Here is a 20,429-nt window from a genome sequence, read left to right as displayed (position 1 = left end):
GCCTTCATTTTAAATAATTCTAATAAGTACAACAGAAATAAAAGCCTTTTTGTGTATCCAAATTTTTTGTGTTTATTTTTACAGAAGTGTAAAATTTAAGAAATCAACGTTCATAGTACACCGATGGGCTAATATAAGCATGCCCATCAACCACGTCACGGTAGCCTTTGAACTGATGGGTCCTAACTAACTGATTCCTATTTCTTAATACTCAAACCTCTTTCACATCTGCATGTTTCTGATATTTGCAGAAGTAATGTTAAAAACAATACAACTTCCACACTTGGCACCAAAGAACTGATCTACAACACACTTTCAGCAAGTGCCATGCAATGTAGATGAAGCTTGGAGTTAACTTGCAGTAAATGCGGCAAACACGGCTTCGGCAATTGCATTAAATGCAGCCACAACAAAAACACTGGTAAGTGGAGATTTTGTGGTGAAAACTGCAGAAACCACATGTGCCGCACCTGCTGCAAGTGAAGTACAAATTCCGTATACATTGCATGCAACTTACAGCAAGAGTGGCGTGGGTCAGCCCTTAGGCAGGAAGTGCAGAAATAGCCTTTTTTCCACCATAAATTCTCCAAATAGCAGAAAAATGTTGATGTGAAAGCAAAATCTCTATTCTTTCCCTATCTATCTAAATATGTACCTATCTATATATCTATTTCTATGTACAGAACACACCTGGAGATAGAGATGTGTGTGAACAGCCATCCCACCCGTCTCTTACTTGTTCACAAAAACCTCACCCTTTTTAAAAACAAAATGAAATCTCTCAGCAGCAATACTGCTGGAGCTTCAAATACAGGTTCCTATCACCAAATACAGGCATTTGGATGATACACATCTTACATCTTGTACTTAATGTGTGTTCTACTTGCCTATAAAAATATGTATTGATATATCATATTTCTAAATTTATGTAGATATGATAGAGTTATTAACCCTATATGCTAATGAGTACGTATGTTATATACGTATTTCCTACATAAGTACTTAAAATCTATATGTCTATGGCTACACTAATTTTTTTTTTTTTTTTTTTTTTTTTTTCCTTATCTCTATACATAGAATTTGCCTATTGCTGTCTATGTTATTAGAAAAACTGAATAATGAAAAAAAAGAAAAGTAACTTTAAACTAAAATATTTTTGTAGATAGTACTAAAGTCTTCACACGTAATATTATCAGCCAATAATTGTCCTTGAAGTGGTGTATTAACCACTTTAACCCTCACATTGCAACATTGCTTCACCCTGGAAAAAGCAACGTACAATTGACCATGGGCAAAAGCAGGTTCTGGTAGATAAATGCCAACTCGATGGAGGGTCTGGCCTTGAGATTTATTTATGGTCATTGCAAATGCGGGCTTGACAGGAAATTGTCTCCGTCTTTATTTAAAAGGTAATCCAGTCTCTGATGGACACAAATCAATTCGTGGAATGAATACCACATTTCCTGCTGCTGACCCACTAATTACTTTAGCCAGTATGATATTGGCATGTAAGGCAGTGACAATGAGCCGCGTACCATTGCAGAGACCTTTGTTCGTGTTCAGATTACGTAATAACATGACAATGGTGCCAATTTTAAGTTTCAGCTGATGTGAAGGCATTCCAGTTGGTGTTAGTGAATTCAAAAACTCAAGTGGGTATTGATCGAGGTCATCAGCTTCATCAGGATCGATGGAATCATCACTGATATATTCAGTATAGTCACCTATCAATAAATCCATGACTTGGGAATTGACTTTCTCAACGTCCTCATTTTTTGGACATAAAATTGCATGAGATGCAGCTGTATTTATGCTTTCGGTGTCATTCACATCAATACAAAGATTATCTCCAAACATTTCAATTATTAAAGAGCCAGTGCATACCATGTCTGGAGGAATTTCAATTACATCATCTCCAAGGTTATGTTCATTAGATAGTTCACCATTTCCCAGTTGAAGCAACCAACTGCTGTAGTGAGGATCAATGGAGCGCATGTTGTTAATAAGTGGCAGGCGAGTAAAATGTTGCCAGTGTTGTGAATATTTTATACAGCTCTCTACAACATCAGTTCTTGTCCCATGAGGGATGACAGGAAGACATTGTCTAAAGTCGCCTCCAAAAACAATCACTTTACCTCCAAACGGTGTTTTTTCTTTGTGAGCTACATTTGTTGTCATGACATCACGTAAAACTCTATCAATGACATGCAATGCATATTTGGATAGCATTGTGCACTCATCAATAATAAAAAGTTTAGTGCTGTGCAAATCTTTTGCTGCATCGGTATCATTCTTAATCCTGGAAACAGATGTTTCATTCACAGGAATTGGAATCCCATAAAGAGAATGAATGGTTCGTCCACCTTGTAGCAAGTTGGCGGCAATTCCAGTAGTGGCAGCAGGTGACACAATGTCTCCTTGTCCTCTTAGCTGATGTAGGAGTAGATGATATAGGTACGTTTTTCCGCTGCCACCAGGACCATCAAGGAAAAAACACTTTGCTGTAGAATTAGTGTCTTCTAAAGCTTGAGTGATAGCATCAAAAGCAAAAAGTTGGTCCTCATTTAGAGTAGCTTTCATTTCAGCAGCTGCTGATAACTCATAATCTTTATCATACTGTGGGAGGAGGTGTTGTTTCTTGACTGGACGTGGCAAATTAAAATCAGTATAAGTTTTGCCATGAGCTTTAAGAACATGTTGGACATCTGTCATAGCATAGCCTTCACAATTGACACACTCCAGAGTGTCGGAGTGGTATGCATAGCAGTAGTCTTCTACAAAGTGTTCCTTAAATTCATCCCATAAGTCCCGAGGTTTAGCTGGAGGACCAAAAATACAAATGTAGGCAAACATGTCACGTAGCTGTGCTGGCATGTTGAGAATACTGGCATCAAGTAATGTATTTCTCCACAGACTATCATCAAATAGTAAGCCAAGAGCTAATGCTGCATCTTTGAAGGTTTCATGTGTGACTCCGTGTACAGTTTTTATGCTGTCAAAACTGGTTGCACCTTTGACATGTAACAATAACAATCTTAAATAGTAGCGTTCTTGGTCTTTCACACTGACAGTATACATTTGTCCAATCACAGAACCACCTGCTCGCTTTCTAACTTCCCAAGAACCTTCTTTCCAAACTTAGTTTTCGGGAATTTCATGGTATAAATAAATATGAGCATGATGGTCGTTCTGATTAAGCTTGAAGTAGGCCATAAGTGTAGAATTTTGATGGAGCTTTTGTTTGATGTTTCCAATAGAGTCATCCTCATGAAAATAGAGTGGCTGAGAATGCAGTAGATGTACAGCAAGGCGAATGATGCTATGAGATTGTTTATGCATTGGATATGAGAATATTCGCCAAGCTGCCTCTGGTGCACTGACATATCTTGAATCCATGAATTGGTGTGTTTCATCATGTTGGATGTTAGTCTGGCAGATTTCAAGATTGGCTTTATCATGTCCTTTGTAGACGTATTTAAATAAATATTTCACAGCCTGAATGGAACCACAAACTTCGACATTTATATGGCACTTGTATTTTAATAGCAGGAACGGATTATATGGAACCACCCACGAATTGTCAATCATGTTAGAATGGTGTTGAAAAGATGGGCCAAAGTGTCTGCGATAAGTAGGATAGGCGTCCTTAGCTATGATGGTTCTTGGTTGCAAATCTTTAGGGAAACCTTTTGTACACTTCCCCAGATCCATACAGGGAGAATTTGGGTTGTGTTCTCCACACGGACCATGAATCATATGTTGGAGAACAATTTTATGGAGCTGAGGGTAGTGGGTAGGATTGGGAATTTCAATCCACACTGTATTGTCTATGTCCTCCTCAGTCCTTAATTTGGAGTTGCTGTCCAGAATAATCAAAATGTGAGCATGTGGAAGGCCACGTTTTTGAAATTCAATTACATGAACCATAGCGCAAACTTTCCCAAATAATCCGCTGTTAATGTCTTTTAAAAGTGCTTCCAGTTTTATTTTGAAAACACGTGCCACCAAATCAGGTCTATGTTCCACACGCTGCCAAGGTTCCAAATTCTCAGTAATCTCATTCCATTTCGGATTACAGGTCATGGTGATGAATAGATCAGGACGACCATATTTAGTCACAATAGCCATGGCATCCTGGTACCGCTGCTGCATATTCCTGGGACTGCCTTCAAACGAAGATGGTAAAATGACCGTTTTTCCAATGGGGATGCCCTTCTCAATGGATTTTTTCTGGAGATGTTCCTGGAGTACACAATAATCCTCTACTTTCAAATCCTTTTGGTGTTGACGGATATAATTTAGGCGATTTGCCTCGATTTTCACATAAGCATCCACTAAGTACTGCTGAGTTTGCCACCATTCAGGAGTGGATTAAACTGATTACGGACAGACAGCACATAGCAGTAATATTGCAGTTGTGTAACTCTGCGTGGACTTTGCCCTTGTTGCTTGAGGCCATCATGCCAGCCCTGGTCTCCGTAAGGGAAAAATAAAGGATAGAGTAAAGCATCTAAATTACTGTGTAGAATGCTGACCTGTTGTGTTCTTGGCGCCAAAGGATTTTTGGGGTCCGGTTGTAAATGTATTAAAATATAACGATTAAATGGTGGCTCTCCATTGTCATTTTCAAATACGACAGCAACTTCATTGACAGTTGGATTATTATATCGGCGAGGGTCTTGATTCCGATCTTGTTTAAGGGCCATGATGATATTTGGCATGAGAGTGCCATTAGCTTCAGCTTTAAGATGTTCTTCATGTTCCACATCTCGTAACATTTTGTAGGCAGCAACAAAGGGATTCACATTGTCTAACTGAAGAGCAATTATACTCATCAAAGTGGGATGACATTTTTGATTTTGTTCACAGTTTAAACGTTGTTCATTCGCGGTAGCGGTATCCAAAATATACAGTTGGGCATAAGCTGCAACTTGATCATCACTGGGATGTAGGGTTCCAGTACGATGATATATTTGTCCATGTATACGGAAACAGTAAGGGCCATGTCCAGGTGGAGGGGATATATTGGCACCCATGGAGGCGAAAGCAAATGAGCTGTTAATACTACGAATATTTTCCATGAGATTCTTACTGAACTCACTCTCCCCTGTCAGCAATCGTTTAAAGACCTCGGGATATTGGGGTATAGGTATATGCACTTTACTCTTGTGACAACACAGAGTAAAATTTTTATCTGCTGGTATCTCAGCATTAAAATGTAATGCTTGACATTGTTCACATAAATAGTTCATAGGACCACAGGAGTGTTCTACTATGGTACTGTCATCATTAGTGAAACCTGTAGGATGTTGAGGTACAGGTTGTGGTAACGGAGCATTGGAATGTTTCTTTAAGCCAACATATATAAAGCGTGGACCTGGTAGAGGATCTTCACTGTCCACAGATTCAATCACTGAGGAGTTGGAAGGTGTATCGTGGTCAGGGTTTATTAATATGGAGGTGCAAGCGGTTTTTTTGCGCCGTTCACGGCGTGCACCAGCTGCATTTGGTAATGGTTTGTTTGTTGCCTTAGAAGAGTCAGGTGTGAAGCATGTCTTATAAGCAGACTTAATGGTGTACAGGCGACAGCGTTTATCATTTGGAGTGTAAGTAGGACAGTGTTTGCGCTTACGTGCAGATTTACCAACGGTTAAAGGAGCTTCAGGCTGCACACATTCTATGAATGGAGACAAAGAAGCTGTATTGTGGGCAGAATCTATGACTGAGGACGTGGAAATATTATGTTTGCAACGTTGAGAGCGTGCAGCAGCAGCTTTATTACTTAATCGATTAGTTTTGTCCTCAAAAGACTCATTAGTAATGCGTTAATTGCAAGCAGCATTAACAGTGTCCAGGCGCTTCTGTCTGTCCTCTGTAGTCTCGTTAGCACGCTGTTTGCGCTTACGTGCGGCATCGGCTTCTTTTCGCTCTGCGTCATTGGTATACTTATTATCAGACCTGATGTTACGTGCGCCATCAGCAGCTTTGGGCTCTGTGTCATTAGTATACTTAACAGTGTCCAGGCGCTTGCATCTATCCTCTGTACTCTTGTTAGCACGCTGTTTGCGCTTACGTGCAGCATCGGTGTCTTTTCGCTGTGCGTCATTGGTATACTTATTATCAGACCTGATGTTACGTGCGCCATCAGCAGCTTTGGGCTCTGTGTCATTAGTATACTTAACAGTGTCCAGGCGCTTGCATCTATCCTCTGTACTCTTGTTAGCACGCTGTTTACGCTTACGTGCAGCATCGGCGGCTTTTCGCTCTGCGTCATTGGTATGCTTATTATCAGACCTGATGTTACGTGCGCCATCAGCAGCTTTGGGCTCTGTGTCATTAGTATACTTAACAGTGTCCAGGCGCTTGCATCTCTCCTCTGTACTCTTGTTAGCACGCTGTTTGCGCTTACGTGCAGCATCGGCAGCTTTTCGCTCTGCATCATTACCATACTTTATATCAGACCTGATCTTACGTGCGCCATCAGCAGCTTTGGGCTCTGTGTCATTAGTATACTTAACAGTGTCCAGGCGCTTGCATCTATCCTCTGTACTCTTGTTAGCACGCTGTTTACGCTTACGTGCGGCATCGGCGTCTTTTTGCTCTGCATTATTAGTATACTTTATATCAGACCTAATCTTACGTGCGCCATCAGCAGCTTTGGGCTCTGTGTCATTAGTATCCTTACTATTAGAGCTCATGTTGGCTAAGCTAACCAGCTTTAAGCGTGGTGGTGGCAAACAACAGGTTAATAAGAGGCAGTGTCAGGTAGTAGGAAAATAGCCAGTTAATAATAGGCAATAGTTCTTTGCAGGAATACAGATATTAATAAATAGGCAGTTTATATTGCAGAGAAATTGCTGGGCAATAATGGACAATGTCCTTATGTGGCAAATAATAGAGCAATATACCCAGTGTGGCAAAGAAGAGGTTAATAAACGGCAGTCTCTCAGTATAACAGTCAGTGAATAATAGGCAGTATATGGAGAAAACACCAAACAAAAGTTCAAAATTGGTGTGAAAATGTCACTGAACCACTTCACAACTAAATATATATAGTTTTGGTAAATGGTATTATCAGTTTTTTGACGAAATTCGGCAGGAGCTTGAAGAGCGACGTCACTGGGACCGCCTCCACGCAGTAGAAACTTGCTGTGAGGTAAAAATTCAAAAATCACACCAAAATGGCGGGCGGAGTGTGTCACAGTACGGCACATTTCTGATTGGTCGCTCGCGGCAGGCGGCAACCAATCAGAAAAGTGCCGCGCACCACGAAGGCATATATCTTTGTCCACCCTGAGCAGGTGTAGGACGCTGGTGACGTCACTTATCTCCGGACATTATCTCCGGACAAAGCCACGGAAGTAGTATTCTAGGCAATTATATATTAGATTGTCCTGTCACCAGCCATGTGTACGATTATCGGCCAAAAGCCTCTCTGGAACCAATAATCACCCCATGTAAAGGTATCTTTATAAGTTAAAGATTCAGAATACTATGACTTTTATCATATCCTGAACAGTCAAGTTTTTTATGAACCGTTAAGGTTTTCTGGTTGAAGTAAAAAAAACTGAGTGTTTACAGTTTGAAACCATAAAATGTTGAAAAATTATGTCATTCTTGAGTATATCACTCAATGGTGCTCATAAACGTGTCAAATTTGATCTATAATATACTTTAATATACGTTACTTTAATCTTTAATATACTTAAGAACAGGGCCCCAGACATCACACAGGGGGTCTGAAACACCGCACAGTGGTCCAAAATATCGCTGTGCTGTGCCTGGGGCCCCATATGCTGCCTGGGGCCCCTGTGCTCTGCCTGGGGCCCCATATGCTGCCTGGGGCCCCTGTGCTCTGCCTGGGGCCCCATGTTCTGCCTGGGGCCCCTGTGCTCTGCCTGGGGCCACTGTGCTCTGCCTGGGGCCACTGTGCTCTGCCTGGGGCCCCATATGCTGCCTGGGGCCCCATATGCTGCCTGGGGCCCCTGTGCTCTGCCTGGGGCCCCTGTGCTCTGCCTGGGGCCCTATGTTCTGCCTGGGGCCCCATGTTCTGCCTGGGGCCCCTGTGCTCTGCCTGGGGTCCCATATGCTGCCTGGGGCCCCTGTGCTCTGCCTGGGGCCCCTGTGCTCTGCCTGGGGCCCCTGTGCTCTGCCTGGGGCCCCATGTTCTGCCTGGGGCCACTGTGCTCTGCCTGGGGCCCCATAAGCTGCCTGGGGCCCCTGTGCTCTGCCTGGGACCACTGTGCTATGCCTGGGGCCCCATATGCTGCCTGGGGCCCCTGTGCTCTGCCTGGGGCCACTGTGCTCTGCCTGGGGCCCCATATGCTGCCTGGGGCCCCTGTGCTCTGCCTGGGGCCCCATATGCTGCCTGGGGCCCCTGTGCTCTGCCTGGGCCCCCATATGCTGCCTGGGGCCCCTGTGCTCTGCCTGGGGCCCCTGTGCTCTGCCTGGGGCCCCATGTTCTGCCTGGGGCCCCTGTGCTCTGCCTGGGGCCACTGTGCTCTGCCTGGGGCCCCATATGCTGCCTGGGGCCCCTGTGCTCTGCCTGGGGCCCCATATGCTGCCTGGGGCCCCTGTGCTCTGCCTGGGGCCCCTGTGCTCTGCCTGAGGCCCCATGTTCTGCCTGGGGCCCCTGTGCTCTGCCTGGGGCCCCTGTGCTCTGCCTGGGGCCACTGTGCTCTGCCTGGGGCCCCATATGCTGCCTGGGGCCCCTGTGCTCTGCCTGGGGCCCCATGTTCTGCCTGGGGCCACTGTGCTCTGCCTGGGGCCCCATAAGCTGCCTGGGGCCCCTGTGCTCTGCCTGGGACCACTGTGCTCTGCCTGGGACCACTGTGCTCTGCCTGGGGCCCCATATGCTGCCTGGGGCCCCTGTGCTCTGCCTGGGGCCCCTGTGCTCTGCCTGGAGCCACTGTGCTCTGCCTGGGGCCCCATAGGCTGCCTGGGGCCCCTGTGCTCTGCCTGGGACCACTGTGCTCTGCCTGGGGCCCCATATGCTGCCTGGGGCCCCTGTGCTCTGCCTGGGGCCCCATATGCTGCCTGGGGCCCCTGTGCTCTGCCTGGGGCCCCATGTTCTGCCTGGAGCCACTGTGCTCTGCCTGGGGCCACTGTGCTCTGCCTGGGGCCCCACCCATATGCTGCCTGGGGCCCCTGTGCTCTGCCTGGGGCCCCTGTGCTCTGCCTGGGGCCCCATGTTCTGCCTGGGGCCACTGTGCTCTGCCTGGGGCCCCATAGGCTGCCTGGGGCCCCTGTGCTCTGCCTGGGACCACTGTGCTCTGCCTGGGGCCCCATATGCTGCCTGGGGCCCCTGTGCTCTGCCTGGGGCCACTGGGCTCTGCCTGGGGCCCCATATGCTGCCTGGGGCCCCTGTGCTCTGCCTGGGGCCCCATTTGCTGCCTGGGGCCCCTGTGCTCTGCCTGGGGCCCCTGTGCTCTGCCTGGGGCCCTATATGCTGCCTGGGGCCCCTGTGCTCTGCCTGGGGCCCCATGTTCTGCCTGGGGCCACTGTGCTCTGCCTGGGGCCCCATAGGCTGCCTGGGGCCCCTGTGCTCTGCCTGGGACCACTGTGCTCTGCCTGGGGCCCCATATGCTGCCTGGGGCCCCTGTGCTCTGCCTGGGGCCCCATATGCTGCCTGGGGCCCCTGTGCTCTGCCTGGGGCCCCTGTGCTCTGCCTGGGGCCACTGTGCTCTGCCTGGGGCCCCATAAGCTGCCTGGGGCCCCTGTGCTCTGCCTGGGACCACTGTGCTCTGCCTGGGGCCCCATATGCTGCCTGGGGCCTCTGTGCTCTGCCTGGGGCCACTGTGCTCTGCCTGGGGCCCCATATGCTGCCTGGGCCACTGTGCTCTGCCTGGGGCCCCATATGCTGCCTGGGGCCCCTGTGCTCTGCCTGGGGCCCCATATGCTGCCTGGGGCCCCTGTGCTCTGCCTGGGGCCCCTGTGCTCTGCCTGGGGCCCCATATGCTGCCTGGGGCCCCTGTGCTCTGCCTGGGGCCCCTGTGCTCTGCCTGGGGCCCCATATGCTGCCTGGGGCCCCTGTGCTCTGCCTGGGGCCCCTGTGCTCTGCCTGGGGCCCCTGTGCTCTGCCTGGGGCCACTGTGCTCTGCCTGGGGCCCCATAGGCTGCCTGGGGCCACTGTGCTCTGCCTGGGGCCACTGTGCTCTGCCTGGGGCCCCATAGGCTGCCTGGGGCCCCTGTGCTCTGCCTGGGACCACTGTGCTCTGCCTGGGGCCACTGTGCTCTGCCTGGGGCCCCAGATGCTGCCTGGGGCCCCTGTGCTCTGCCTGGGTGTAGGACACTGGTGACGTCACTTATCTCCGGACATTAGCTCCGGACATTGCCACGGAAGTTGGCACAAATTGCAGGAAGCAGTATTCTAGGCAATTATATATTAGATATGTATGATTTCATTTTTATATATTTTTAATCTACATATCTTGGTTACGCTACGTGCACAATTGAATTGTGCCATTTTTTTGTCATTTTTTTGTATTTTTTAAATACAATTCAATAAAAATATATCTTTTTATGATGTATCCATTGTCTAGATATCTTTTGTTTTTTTGCCATATTTAGATTTTAATAGCTTTTCTCCTTTGAGTGGTTTTCACAAATTCTACCGTACACCAAGGGGATAATTGATTATATATAACTTTGACCTGCTGCTATATAATTCCGTAGGGTATTACGGTTGCGTTTGTCGTGTACAAAAGGGGGCAGGGCTTTGGGCGGAGTGGGGTATCCGCTGCGTCCAAAGCGCTGCCAATACACCCTGTGGACACATACCCTTTGATATTCTGTAGACCCTCCCAGTCTACAACCTTCTACCTATCGTTCTTGTAGATTGGATACATTAAAACTAGATTTAGCTTCACTATATAACATGGAATATCATCTCTATCAGACAGGAGTCATTTGGGCCTACCTTAGGAAATCTTTCTCTAGTCTGAACTATACCTGGAATTCTAAAGTGGATAACCTATATAGATGGATCTGTAAAGAGTAGGGCATTAAGACTATTATATATAGGATAATGGTATTAAACTGCAGATGTAGGATTAATCTTGAGGTTAATAGCATTTTGAAGATACCCAGCTTCTGTACTGAAAGTGTGGCATCGATAGAAAATGAACTTTTTCTCCTGGGAACTGTTGACTTTCAGTTATGCAGGCGTGACTGCGCAGCTACAGTCATCGCTTACTATACTGTGAGTGGTGACTGTAAGCACGCCCTAGCACTTTGACTGAAAGCAGGATCTGCAATGGATTGGTGCAGAGCTGGCTGTCAGTGAATATGCAGGGGCATGCTTACAGTCTAATGAGCGAGGATTGAACCAGCATCAGCACGCCTGGATGACTGAAAGCCACCATCTCCCAGGAAAAATAAAGTTCATTTTCTTCCGAGTGCCACACTTTCAGGACAAGCCAGCCACCTTATTAACACCGTTAACCTGCAGATAAACACTATATTAATACAGAAGACATTTATTTAAAAGTTTGTTTTTTTAAGCTGTTACAAAACCTAATGTTACTTGACTTTGCTTCTTCGTGTAGTCTGCTTTCCTTGTCTGTTTATGCCAGTGTCAGCTCTTGTCAGATTTATCCACTTTTAGCTGCTGTCTCACCTTTCATCAAACTCTGAAATTGCTATAAATTGTGAACAGCTTTCTGTGCCTTTATTTTCCCTTATCTTGTTTTTACAGTAAGTGATGACATAAAGCACTTCCATGTCTGGATTCATATCCTAAAAGTGATCTGAAACTTTCAAAGCTCTCCATAATAACTATATAATCTGCTTTCTGATCTTGATAAGTTTTGTTTTAATTAGTGATTTCTTGTAAAAATAAAAAAGTGTAACTGAGAAAAGTCTCAGAGTTGTCCTTATTTCAGAAGCTTGCTGCTCCTTTCAGCTATACGGATTCCTCCCAGCCACATAAACATATATACGATCAGCTTTGCCAAATGTGCTTGTTTTCTAAATGGAGAGCTAGTAGTAACCTGCTGCTGCCAGTCACCTTTGGTGGCTTATCTTCCTATGAGAATGTTTTGGCAGGTTAAAATCCAACTCATCTGTCTGTCAGTCATCCAACATCTACTCTCGGGGTTGAGTAAGAAAGCTACGTACACGTTAGGTGGTTGTGTGTTCCCACCAAAATCCGCTAGTAAGGCTGGTTTCACATTGGCGGATGGAGGGCTGCTTACGTCCTCCGTGAAGCTCTGCCCACCGCCGCACCTCCTACGGTCAGCTCCGCCTACTTCGGCATGCGGCGTGCCTACCCTGTCTTTACCATTAGGTACGCAGGCCATGCCGATGTATGCGGATGCCTCTGCATGCGTCGTTTTGACGGTGCGGCGACCTACACCGAACACAACGAGTTGCAATTTGGTGCGGTCGCTGCACCGTCAAAACGAGATAAAGATAGGGTACGCATGCCGACGTAGGCGGAGCTGACCGGAGGAGGTGTGGTGGTGGGCGGAGCTTCATGATGTTCGCAGCCCTCCGCAGCACCTCCATCCGCAAATGTGAAACCAGCCTTAGATTGATTTTATTCTGTTGTGTAGGGCCACATTTAGTTATATCTGTTCCTAGAGAAGCCTGGGTGACAATCAAGGATTCCATTAATGATTCAGCGGCTGCCAACTAAAGAGTTTCTTGATTTAAACATTTGTCAAGATCGGTAATGGAGCAAAATTCTGCACACTTATTGGGTTGTAGAGCTAAGCTATTCTTGTGTGTTTGGTCGCTGTGTAACATGTACTGCAGGAAAAGCTTTTCAAAAGCTCATTATGTATCTTTTAAAAGGATGCCATACAGTGCCATCAGTCGCCTATTGGCTGAGATCCTTTTAATGGACACATTATGAGTTATTTCTTGGCATATCTGATAGCGAATCCATTGTATTCTATGAGTGATAGATACACCTATTTGACATCCATTTAATGCATGTCATTGTAAGTCTATGTTCACACATTGCGTTTTTTATGCAAACTAAATGCTGCTTTTTACAGTACAAGCAAAAGCTATGAGACTTCAGAAATCTCATTCTCACACATTGTTTTTTTCCTGACTGAATTGGAAAACCTCTTCCTTTTTTGAAAACTACAGCATGTCACATCTTTCAGTGTTTTTGCAACATTTTTTCACCCATACAACGTAATGAGTAAGTTCAAAACAACAGCAAAAAACATTGCCACCAGTTTTTTCTTCATTTTTAGTGAAAAAGGCAGATATAGCAGGATGTGAAACCCATTAATTTTTGTGATTTTTCTAAAGTTTAAATCAAAATTACTTGTTGTCCTGAGCATGGCAGTTAGTATTAGTACAATTTAAGTAAACTAGTGATGGGTTAAAGTACACAATTGCCCAATCATCTCAATGCCCAATCTTTGTAGAAAAGTAAACAATGACTGACAAACTCAATAGCCCTTACCAGTGTGTGAAAGTAAACAGTGTCTGCCCTAGGAAGGTGGTTGTCCCATTTGGGTATGCTTAGAACTACACGACAATAATTCCTCTGCTGTACAGAAGTAGTAGAAACACTTGCTTAATTTCAATTATTCATACACAACTGTTACTTTGTCATTTTTAAGTGTTTCTCAATGTCAGAAATGTAAACAAATGTATTTTGTGCGTCTGAAAAATGTCATGTAATTAATTACTTTTTTTCCTACAGCATTCCTGTTTGTCATTAATGTTAGACATCTTCATTATTCAGTAATTCCCAAACTATTCATATGACTAAAGTATCACATAGTTGCTAACAGTCCTGAATTTTCAGAAACAATCCTGGCAAATTTGGGCATGTCCCAATCCAAAAGTGTCAGCAAAAGGGGAGAATAGATGTATGCAAACCGTGCCCTAAAGTGGGGATCGGATATAAAGTATGTGATCTGTTGGAACATAATAGAATCTACATGACTGTATCAGATTTTAGTGCATGGGAATTATGGTGCTTTGCTTACATGCAGAGTATCTTCTATGTACAGTAAATCATCTCTGCATTTTACTGAGTTACGTCTCAAGCCTGACCTGGAGGAGTGCTGTCATACGTCACTTCATGTATGTTCCCCCATTGATGAACGTAGTGCATGCGTCATGTGGGAGCGTTGTAGCTGTACAATATGTTGAGCATTTTCACTTCAAAGCAGATGGAAAGCTACAGAACAGAAATACTGGTCTATAGAGATTGTAGTGTGTGGAACCTGGGAAGTAATACTCAGTGGTCTAAATGATGTAAAGCGGATTCTGCAGTGATAATTACAAAGAGCAATGTCTGTTGTCCATAGGTTACAGTTTTGCTTAAAGGGAATTTTTCAACAGGTTTTTGCTATAATCTGAGAGCAGCATAATATATAGGGCACAAGAGCCTGATTCCAGGGACGTGTGACTTATTAGGCTGTGTGTGTTGTATTTTCAATACAATCAGTATTTTGTCACCAGGATGTTATCACTACAGGACAACATCTCATGTGCAGGCTAGTCAGGCTAATCTGTGTAACCCCGCCTCTACCACTGATTAGCAGCTTTCTGACAATTCACAGTGTATACAGGAAACTGCCAATCGAGTGTGGGTGGGGTTACACACAGCCCAAAATTCTTGGCTCTGCTATACCTAAATCACACAAAACAGATATTGTATGGAAACTAGTCCAGGGCTGTGGAGGTGGAGTCTGAGTCTTTGTCCATTTTTGTGGATTTAGTATAAAATGGACCTACTCCGACTACGAAAATATATAATAAATTGGGTACAGTAGTACAATGCAAGATGTGCTGTAAACGTTTTAATAAGAATTTGGGAAAGTTATGAAATGTCCTATAAATTTCTGTTCTGTTCCTGATCTCTGCTTTTAGCTGAGATGAATGTGTGCTGCACTTTATGTACATGCTCAGTAGTGAGGCGGTACTGTGGAGATGAATCTGTGCTGCACTTTATGTACATGCTCAGTAGTGAGGCGGTACTGTGGAGATGAATCTGTGCTGCACTTTATGTACATGCTCAGTAGTGAGGCAGTGCTGTGGAGATGAATCTGTGCTGCACTTTATGTACATGCTCAGTAGTGAGGCAGTGCTGTGGAGATGAATCTGTGCTGCACTTTATGTACATGCTCAGTAGTGAGGCTATGCAGTGGAGATGAATCTGTGCTGCACTTTATGTACATGCTCAGTAGTGAGGTCATGCAGTGGAGATGAATCTGTGCTGCACTTTATGTACATGCTCAGTAGTGAGGCAGTGCTGTGGAGATGAATCTGTGCTGCACTTTATGTACATTCAGCAGTAGAGAGGTTTATCTTACTGACTCCACATCTCTGGAAACTACGCCAAGCAACCCAGTTAGTGGCACATTCCTGGAATCAGGCTTTCTTGCCATATGTTATGCTGCTTTCAGATTCCATAGCAAAAATGTGCTGACAAATCCTTTTAAATAGCCATTCATTCTACTTTCGATCAGAAGTTACTTTCTTTCAGCCCTTCAATTTGATTGACTATTATGGAAAAAAAACCTAGTGTATTCACATGTATATACATTATATTTCCTCTATCTTTTTTAATCTATAATATTTATACTATTTGTGTTTCATCTGAACCTCTCTAATCCATTGTACTCATTTTAAGTTCCGCTTTATTGTACGGACATGAACTCTTCCACCAGACTTTACTGTTTGCACTGCACATTCAAAAAAAAAGTGGAAAGCCTTCTCTTGCTGTCTGACAAAGCCAGATTTGTCAATAGGGCTGCCAGGTCGTGTGACTTGATTCATCTCTCCAGAGAGGATGTTGGCATAGCCAGTTTGGTATTCTGCTTCTGACCACTCAAGCTGATGCTTGGCATTGCATTTGGTGATCCATAATTTTATGCTGCTTCTCGAATGTGGAAACCCAACCCATTCAGCTTCCAACAAACATTTTTGTGCTAAAGATTCTTCCATTAGTGGTATTATCTGTGTAGTCAGTGATGCAAGTTGGGCCATTTCTGTATTACACACTGTCATCCAGCACCCGGCAATGCAGTTTTGTGACTATGGACGCCCTTAACAAGTGGTTGATGCTACTAGAAATGTATGCTTTGAGCTGATCAAAGATTCTCTAGTCAAATGGGACAATTTGACCCTTTGAAAAAGTAGTATCCTATGACATTGCAATATTATCCCCTGGACTTTTTTAAATATACTGACATCTGTACCTATACTTTCAAAACATTATCTCCTGACATAAGAAATTAGATGGGATTACTATAAAATTCTGTGAGTTGTAGATAGGAAACAATATATATGCCATATATACGTAAACGTGGATGTATAATCTTCATCTTTTATGCAAAAAGTAAGCACTTGCCAATCCTGTATAAACATTTATGCTTTTCCTTGCAGGGTATTGTTGTGACCCCAATGCTGCTACTTTTATTTGTAAGTACTTTTCGATTTTATTTGGCTTGTTGACAATATTGTCCTGTATGTATTTCATAAGGCACCAACCGTCTAACTATTACAATATTTGTTAAGAGCACGATAATTGTTAAAATGAAAATGGTGCGCAATTCATTCCTTCTCTGCTCCGGGGGCACTGCACCCCACCAGTTCTACAGCGATGACGTCACATCAGTCCTTTATATGACCCCAATACTGCACCGCTGAGGCTAGTGTTCGACTGCAGTGGTCATATGAATTATTGACTTGATGCTATCGCTGCAGGACCGGCAGGGAACTCTGGAGTACTGCGGATTGAATATGTAACATCTGTTATTATTTTAAATGGAACCTGTCACCAGGTGTTCCCAATATAAAGTACAGCCACCACCTTTCAGGCCTCTTTTATAGTACGCTGTGTGTATTTCTTTAATTCCATCTGCATAGCACAAAATTAAGCTTTAAATACACCCACAGACGGTGCAGCCTGGTCCAATGGGTGTCTTTGGTCTTGATCCAGCGCCTCCTCTCTACATACAATCGCCATGCTGTCATTTGGGTGACCCTTCCTATGTCATCCACACAGTGTCTCACAATCACACTCCTGAGGGGGCAGATTAAAGTACTGTAGTGAGCATGCACTGGCTTTACTTCCAGGTCATCAGTGCTATTTTGCCTTTGCATGCACATTACAGTACTTTGCTCTGCCCTCGGCAGCTCAGAGAGACGTGCACCTGCACAGGAGCGCTATGGGGAACACTGCGTGGTTGCTCTGGAACCCGTCATCCACATGAAGCAGGGAAGGAGGACGGCAAATGTAAGAAGAGAGGAAGCGCCAGATCAAGACCAGAGGCACCCGTCCATCCGATCAGACTGTGCCGTCTGTGGGTATAATAAAATCTCTGTTTTGTGCTAGGTGACGGGGACTAGGGACATACAGCATACTAGAATACTGTAAAAGAGTCCTCAAAGGTAGTGGGCCTTTATATTGGGATATCTGTTGTGGATTCTGTTTTTGGGCTCCCTCTGGTGGTTACAACTGGTACTGGGTGACTTTGGTGGGTTGCGGCCTCTGGTTTCCACCTGTCCATCAGAGGCTGGGTGTTTCCTATTTAACCTGGCCTTCCTGTCATTCCCTTGCCGGCTATCAATGTATCATTGTGTCTCTGTTACCTTTGCTACCTGCTCCTAAAGCCTTCAGGACAAGCTAAGTCTGATTCCCCTGTTTCATGTTTGCTTTCATGCTTTTAGTCCAGCTTGCAGATATGTAATCCTCTGTTGCTGGTTGCTCTAGTGGGCTGAAATTACCACTCATGTACCATGAGTTGGCACATGAGTTCAAGTAATTTCAGGAAGGTATTTTGAAGGGTTTTTAGCTGACCGCGCAGTTCACCTTTTGTATCCTCTGCTATCTAGCTTAAGCGGGCCTCATTTTTGCTGAATCTGTTTTCATAACTACGTTTGTGCCTTCCTCTCATTTCACCGTCATTATATGTGGGGGGCTGCTATTTCTGTGGGAATATTTCTCTGGAGGCAAGATAGGTCTATAATTCTTCTGATAGGGGTAGCTAGATCTCCGGCTGGCGCGAGACGTCTAGAGTCCCCCCAGGAACGTTCCCCGGCTACTGTTAGATGAGTGTTGAGGTTCAGGATCGCGGTCAGCTCAGGTTCCATCACCCTAGAGCTCGTCCTGTATTTTCCCGTGTTATGTGTTAAATTCCCTGCCATTGGGAATCATGACAGTATAGCCGGCCTACAAAGTGTTAATTGTTTGGGCTGAAGCAGGAGACAAAGAAGTGTTGAAAGGAAATTTTTTTTTTTTCCCTCAGAGTTTTGCTGCCTAGCCCTTAATTGCTGTCTAGCTGCTTTTTACCTCCTCTTAACCCTTGAATGGCTCTGACCTTAGCTGTTTAACATGGATGTCCAGAGTTTGGCTTCCAGCCTGAATAATCTTGCTGCAAAAGTTCAAAACATACAGGATTTTGTTGTTCACACTCCTATGTCTGAACCTAGAATTCCTATCCCAGAGTTTTTTTCTGGAGATAGATCTACCTTCCTGAATTTCAGGAACAATTGCAAATTGTTTCTTTCTTTGAAATCTCGCTCCTCTGGAGACCCTGCTCAGCAGGTCAAGATTGTAATATCTTTCCTGCGGGGCGACCCTCAGAATTGGGCATTTGCATTGGCTCCAGGGGATCCTGCATTGCTCAGTGTGGATGTGTTTTTTCTGGCACTGGGATTGCTCTATGAGGAACCTAATCTGGAGATTCAGGCTGAAAAGGCTTTATTGGCCCTCTCTCAGGGGCAAGATGAAGCGGAAGTATATTGTCAAAAATTTCGGAAATGGTCGGTGCTTACTCAGTGGAATGAGTGCTCCCTGGCTGCAAACTTCAGAGATGGTCTTTCTGAGGCCATTAAGGATATTATGGTGGGGTTCCCTGCGCCTACAGGTCTGAATGAGTCTATGACTATGGCCATTCAGATTGATCGGCGTTTACGGGAGCGCAAACCTGTGCACCAGTTGGCGGTGTCTTCTGAACAGGCACCTGAGACTATGCAATGTGATAGAATTCAGTCCAGAAGTGAACGGCAAAATTATAGGCAGAAAAATGGATTGTGTTTTTATTGTGGTGATTCAGCTCATGTTATATCAGCATGCTCTAAACGCACAAAAAAGGTTGATAAATCTTTTGCCATTAGTACTCTGCAGTCTAAGTTCATTTTGTCTGTAACTCTGATTTGTTCACTGTCATCCATTTCCGTCGATGCCTATGTGGATTCGGGCGCTGCCCTGAGTCTTATGGATTGGTCATTTGCCAAACGCTGCGGTTTTAGTCTGGAGCCTCTGGAAGTTCCTATTCCTTTGAAGGGAATTGACTCTACACCATTGGCTATGAATAAACCGCAGTACTGGACACAAGTGACCATGCGCATGACTCCCGTTCATCAGGAGGTGATTCGCTTCCTTGTACTGTATAATTTACATGATGTACTAGTGCTTGGTCTGCCATGGTTACAAACTCATAATCCAGTCCTGGATTGGAAAACAATGTCTGTGTTAAGCTGGGGATGTCAGGGGGTTCATGATAATGCACCTCTGATTTCAATCGCTTCATCTACTCCTTCTGAGGTCCCTGTGTTTTTGTCTGACTATCGGGATGTATTTGAGGAGCCTAAGCTCAATTCGCTCCCTCCTCATAGGGATTGTGACTGTGCTATAGAATTAATTCCTGGCAGTAAGTTCCCTAAGGGTCGTTTATTTAATCTGTCAGTACCAGAGCATACTGCCATGCGGAATTATATTAAGGAGTCCTTGGAAAAGGGACATATTCGTCCATCTTCGTCCCCTCTGGGAGCAGGTTTTTTTTTCGTGGCTAAAAAAGACGGTTCCCTGAGGCCTTGTATAGATTATCGCCTTCTGAATAAGATTACAGTCAAATATCAGTATCCATTGCCATTATTGACTGATTTGTTTGCTCGCATTAAGGGGGCTAGGTGGTTCACTAAGATAGATCTTCGCTGTGCGTATAATCTTGTGCGGATAAAGCCGGGTGATGAGTGGAAAACCGCATTTAATACGCCTGAGATCCATTTTGAGTATTTGGTAATGCCTTTTGGACTTTCTAATGCTCCTTCAGTCTTTCAGTCCTTTATGCACAATATTTTCCGTGAATATCTGGATAAGTTTATGATTGTGTATTTGGATGATATTTTGGTGTTTTCTGATGACTGGGAGTCTCATGTTCTACAGGTCAGGAAGGTGTTTCAAGTCCTGCGGGCCAATTCTCTGTTTGTGAAGGGCTCAAAATGTCTCTTCGGAGTCCAGAAGATTTCTTTTTTGGGGTACATTTTTTCTCCTTCTACTATTGAGATGGATCCCGTCAAGGTTCAGGCGATTTGTGACTGGACACAACCTACATCTGTTAAAGAGTCTTCAGAAGTTTTTGGGTTTTGCTAATTTTTATCGTCGGTTCATTACTAATTTTTCCAGTGTTGTTAAACCTTTGACTGATTTGACTAAAAAGGGTGCT

The 20,429-nt window shown here is 44.7% G+C and overlaps 1 protein-coding gene across 2 annotated transcripts in view; it reads left to right on the top strand.

The window, feature by feature from the left end:
* SLC10A7 (solute carrier family 10 member 7) overlaps window positions 1-20,429 on the top strand; it is a 346,730-nt gene that overhangs the window by 234,852 nt on the left and 91,449 nt on the right. The window contains exon 6 of one of the 2 annotated variants that reach the window (XM_077279289.1): window positions 16,363-16,398. The exons of the other annotated variant lie outside the window; for it this stretch is intronic. Coding sequence (XP_077135404.1) covers window positions 16,363-16,398 — 36 coding nt within the window. The remainder of the gene's footprint in view (window positions 1-16,362; window positions 16,399-20,429) is intronic. 2 annotated transcript variants of the gene reach the window in all.

Source organism: Ranitomeya variabilis, chromosome 1 (assembly GCF_051348905.1).
Source record: "Ranitomeya variabilis isolate aRanVar5 chromosome 1, aRanVar5.hap1, whole genome shotgun sequence".
NCBI classification, from domain to species: Eukaryota; Metazoa; Chordata; class Amphibia; order Anura; family Dendrobatidae; genus Ranitomeya; species Ranitomeya variabilis.
The sequence above is the reverse complement of the archived record's forward strand: the minus strand, read 5'-3'. Positions and strand labels throughout refer to the sequence as shown.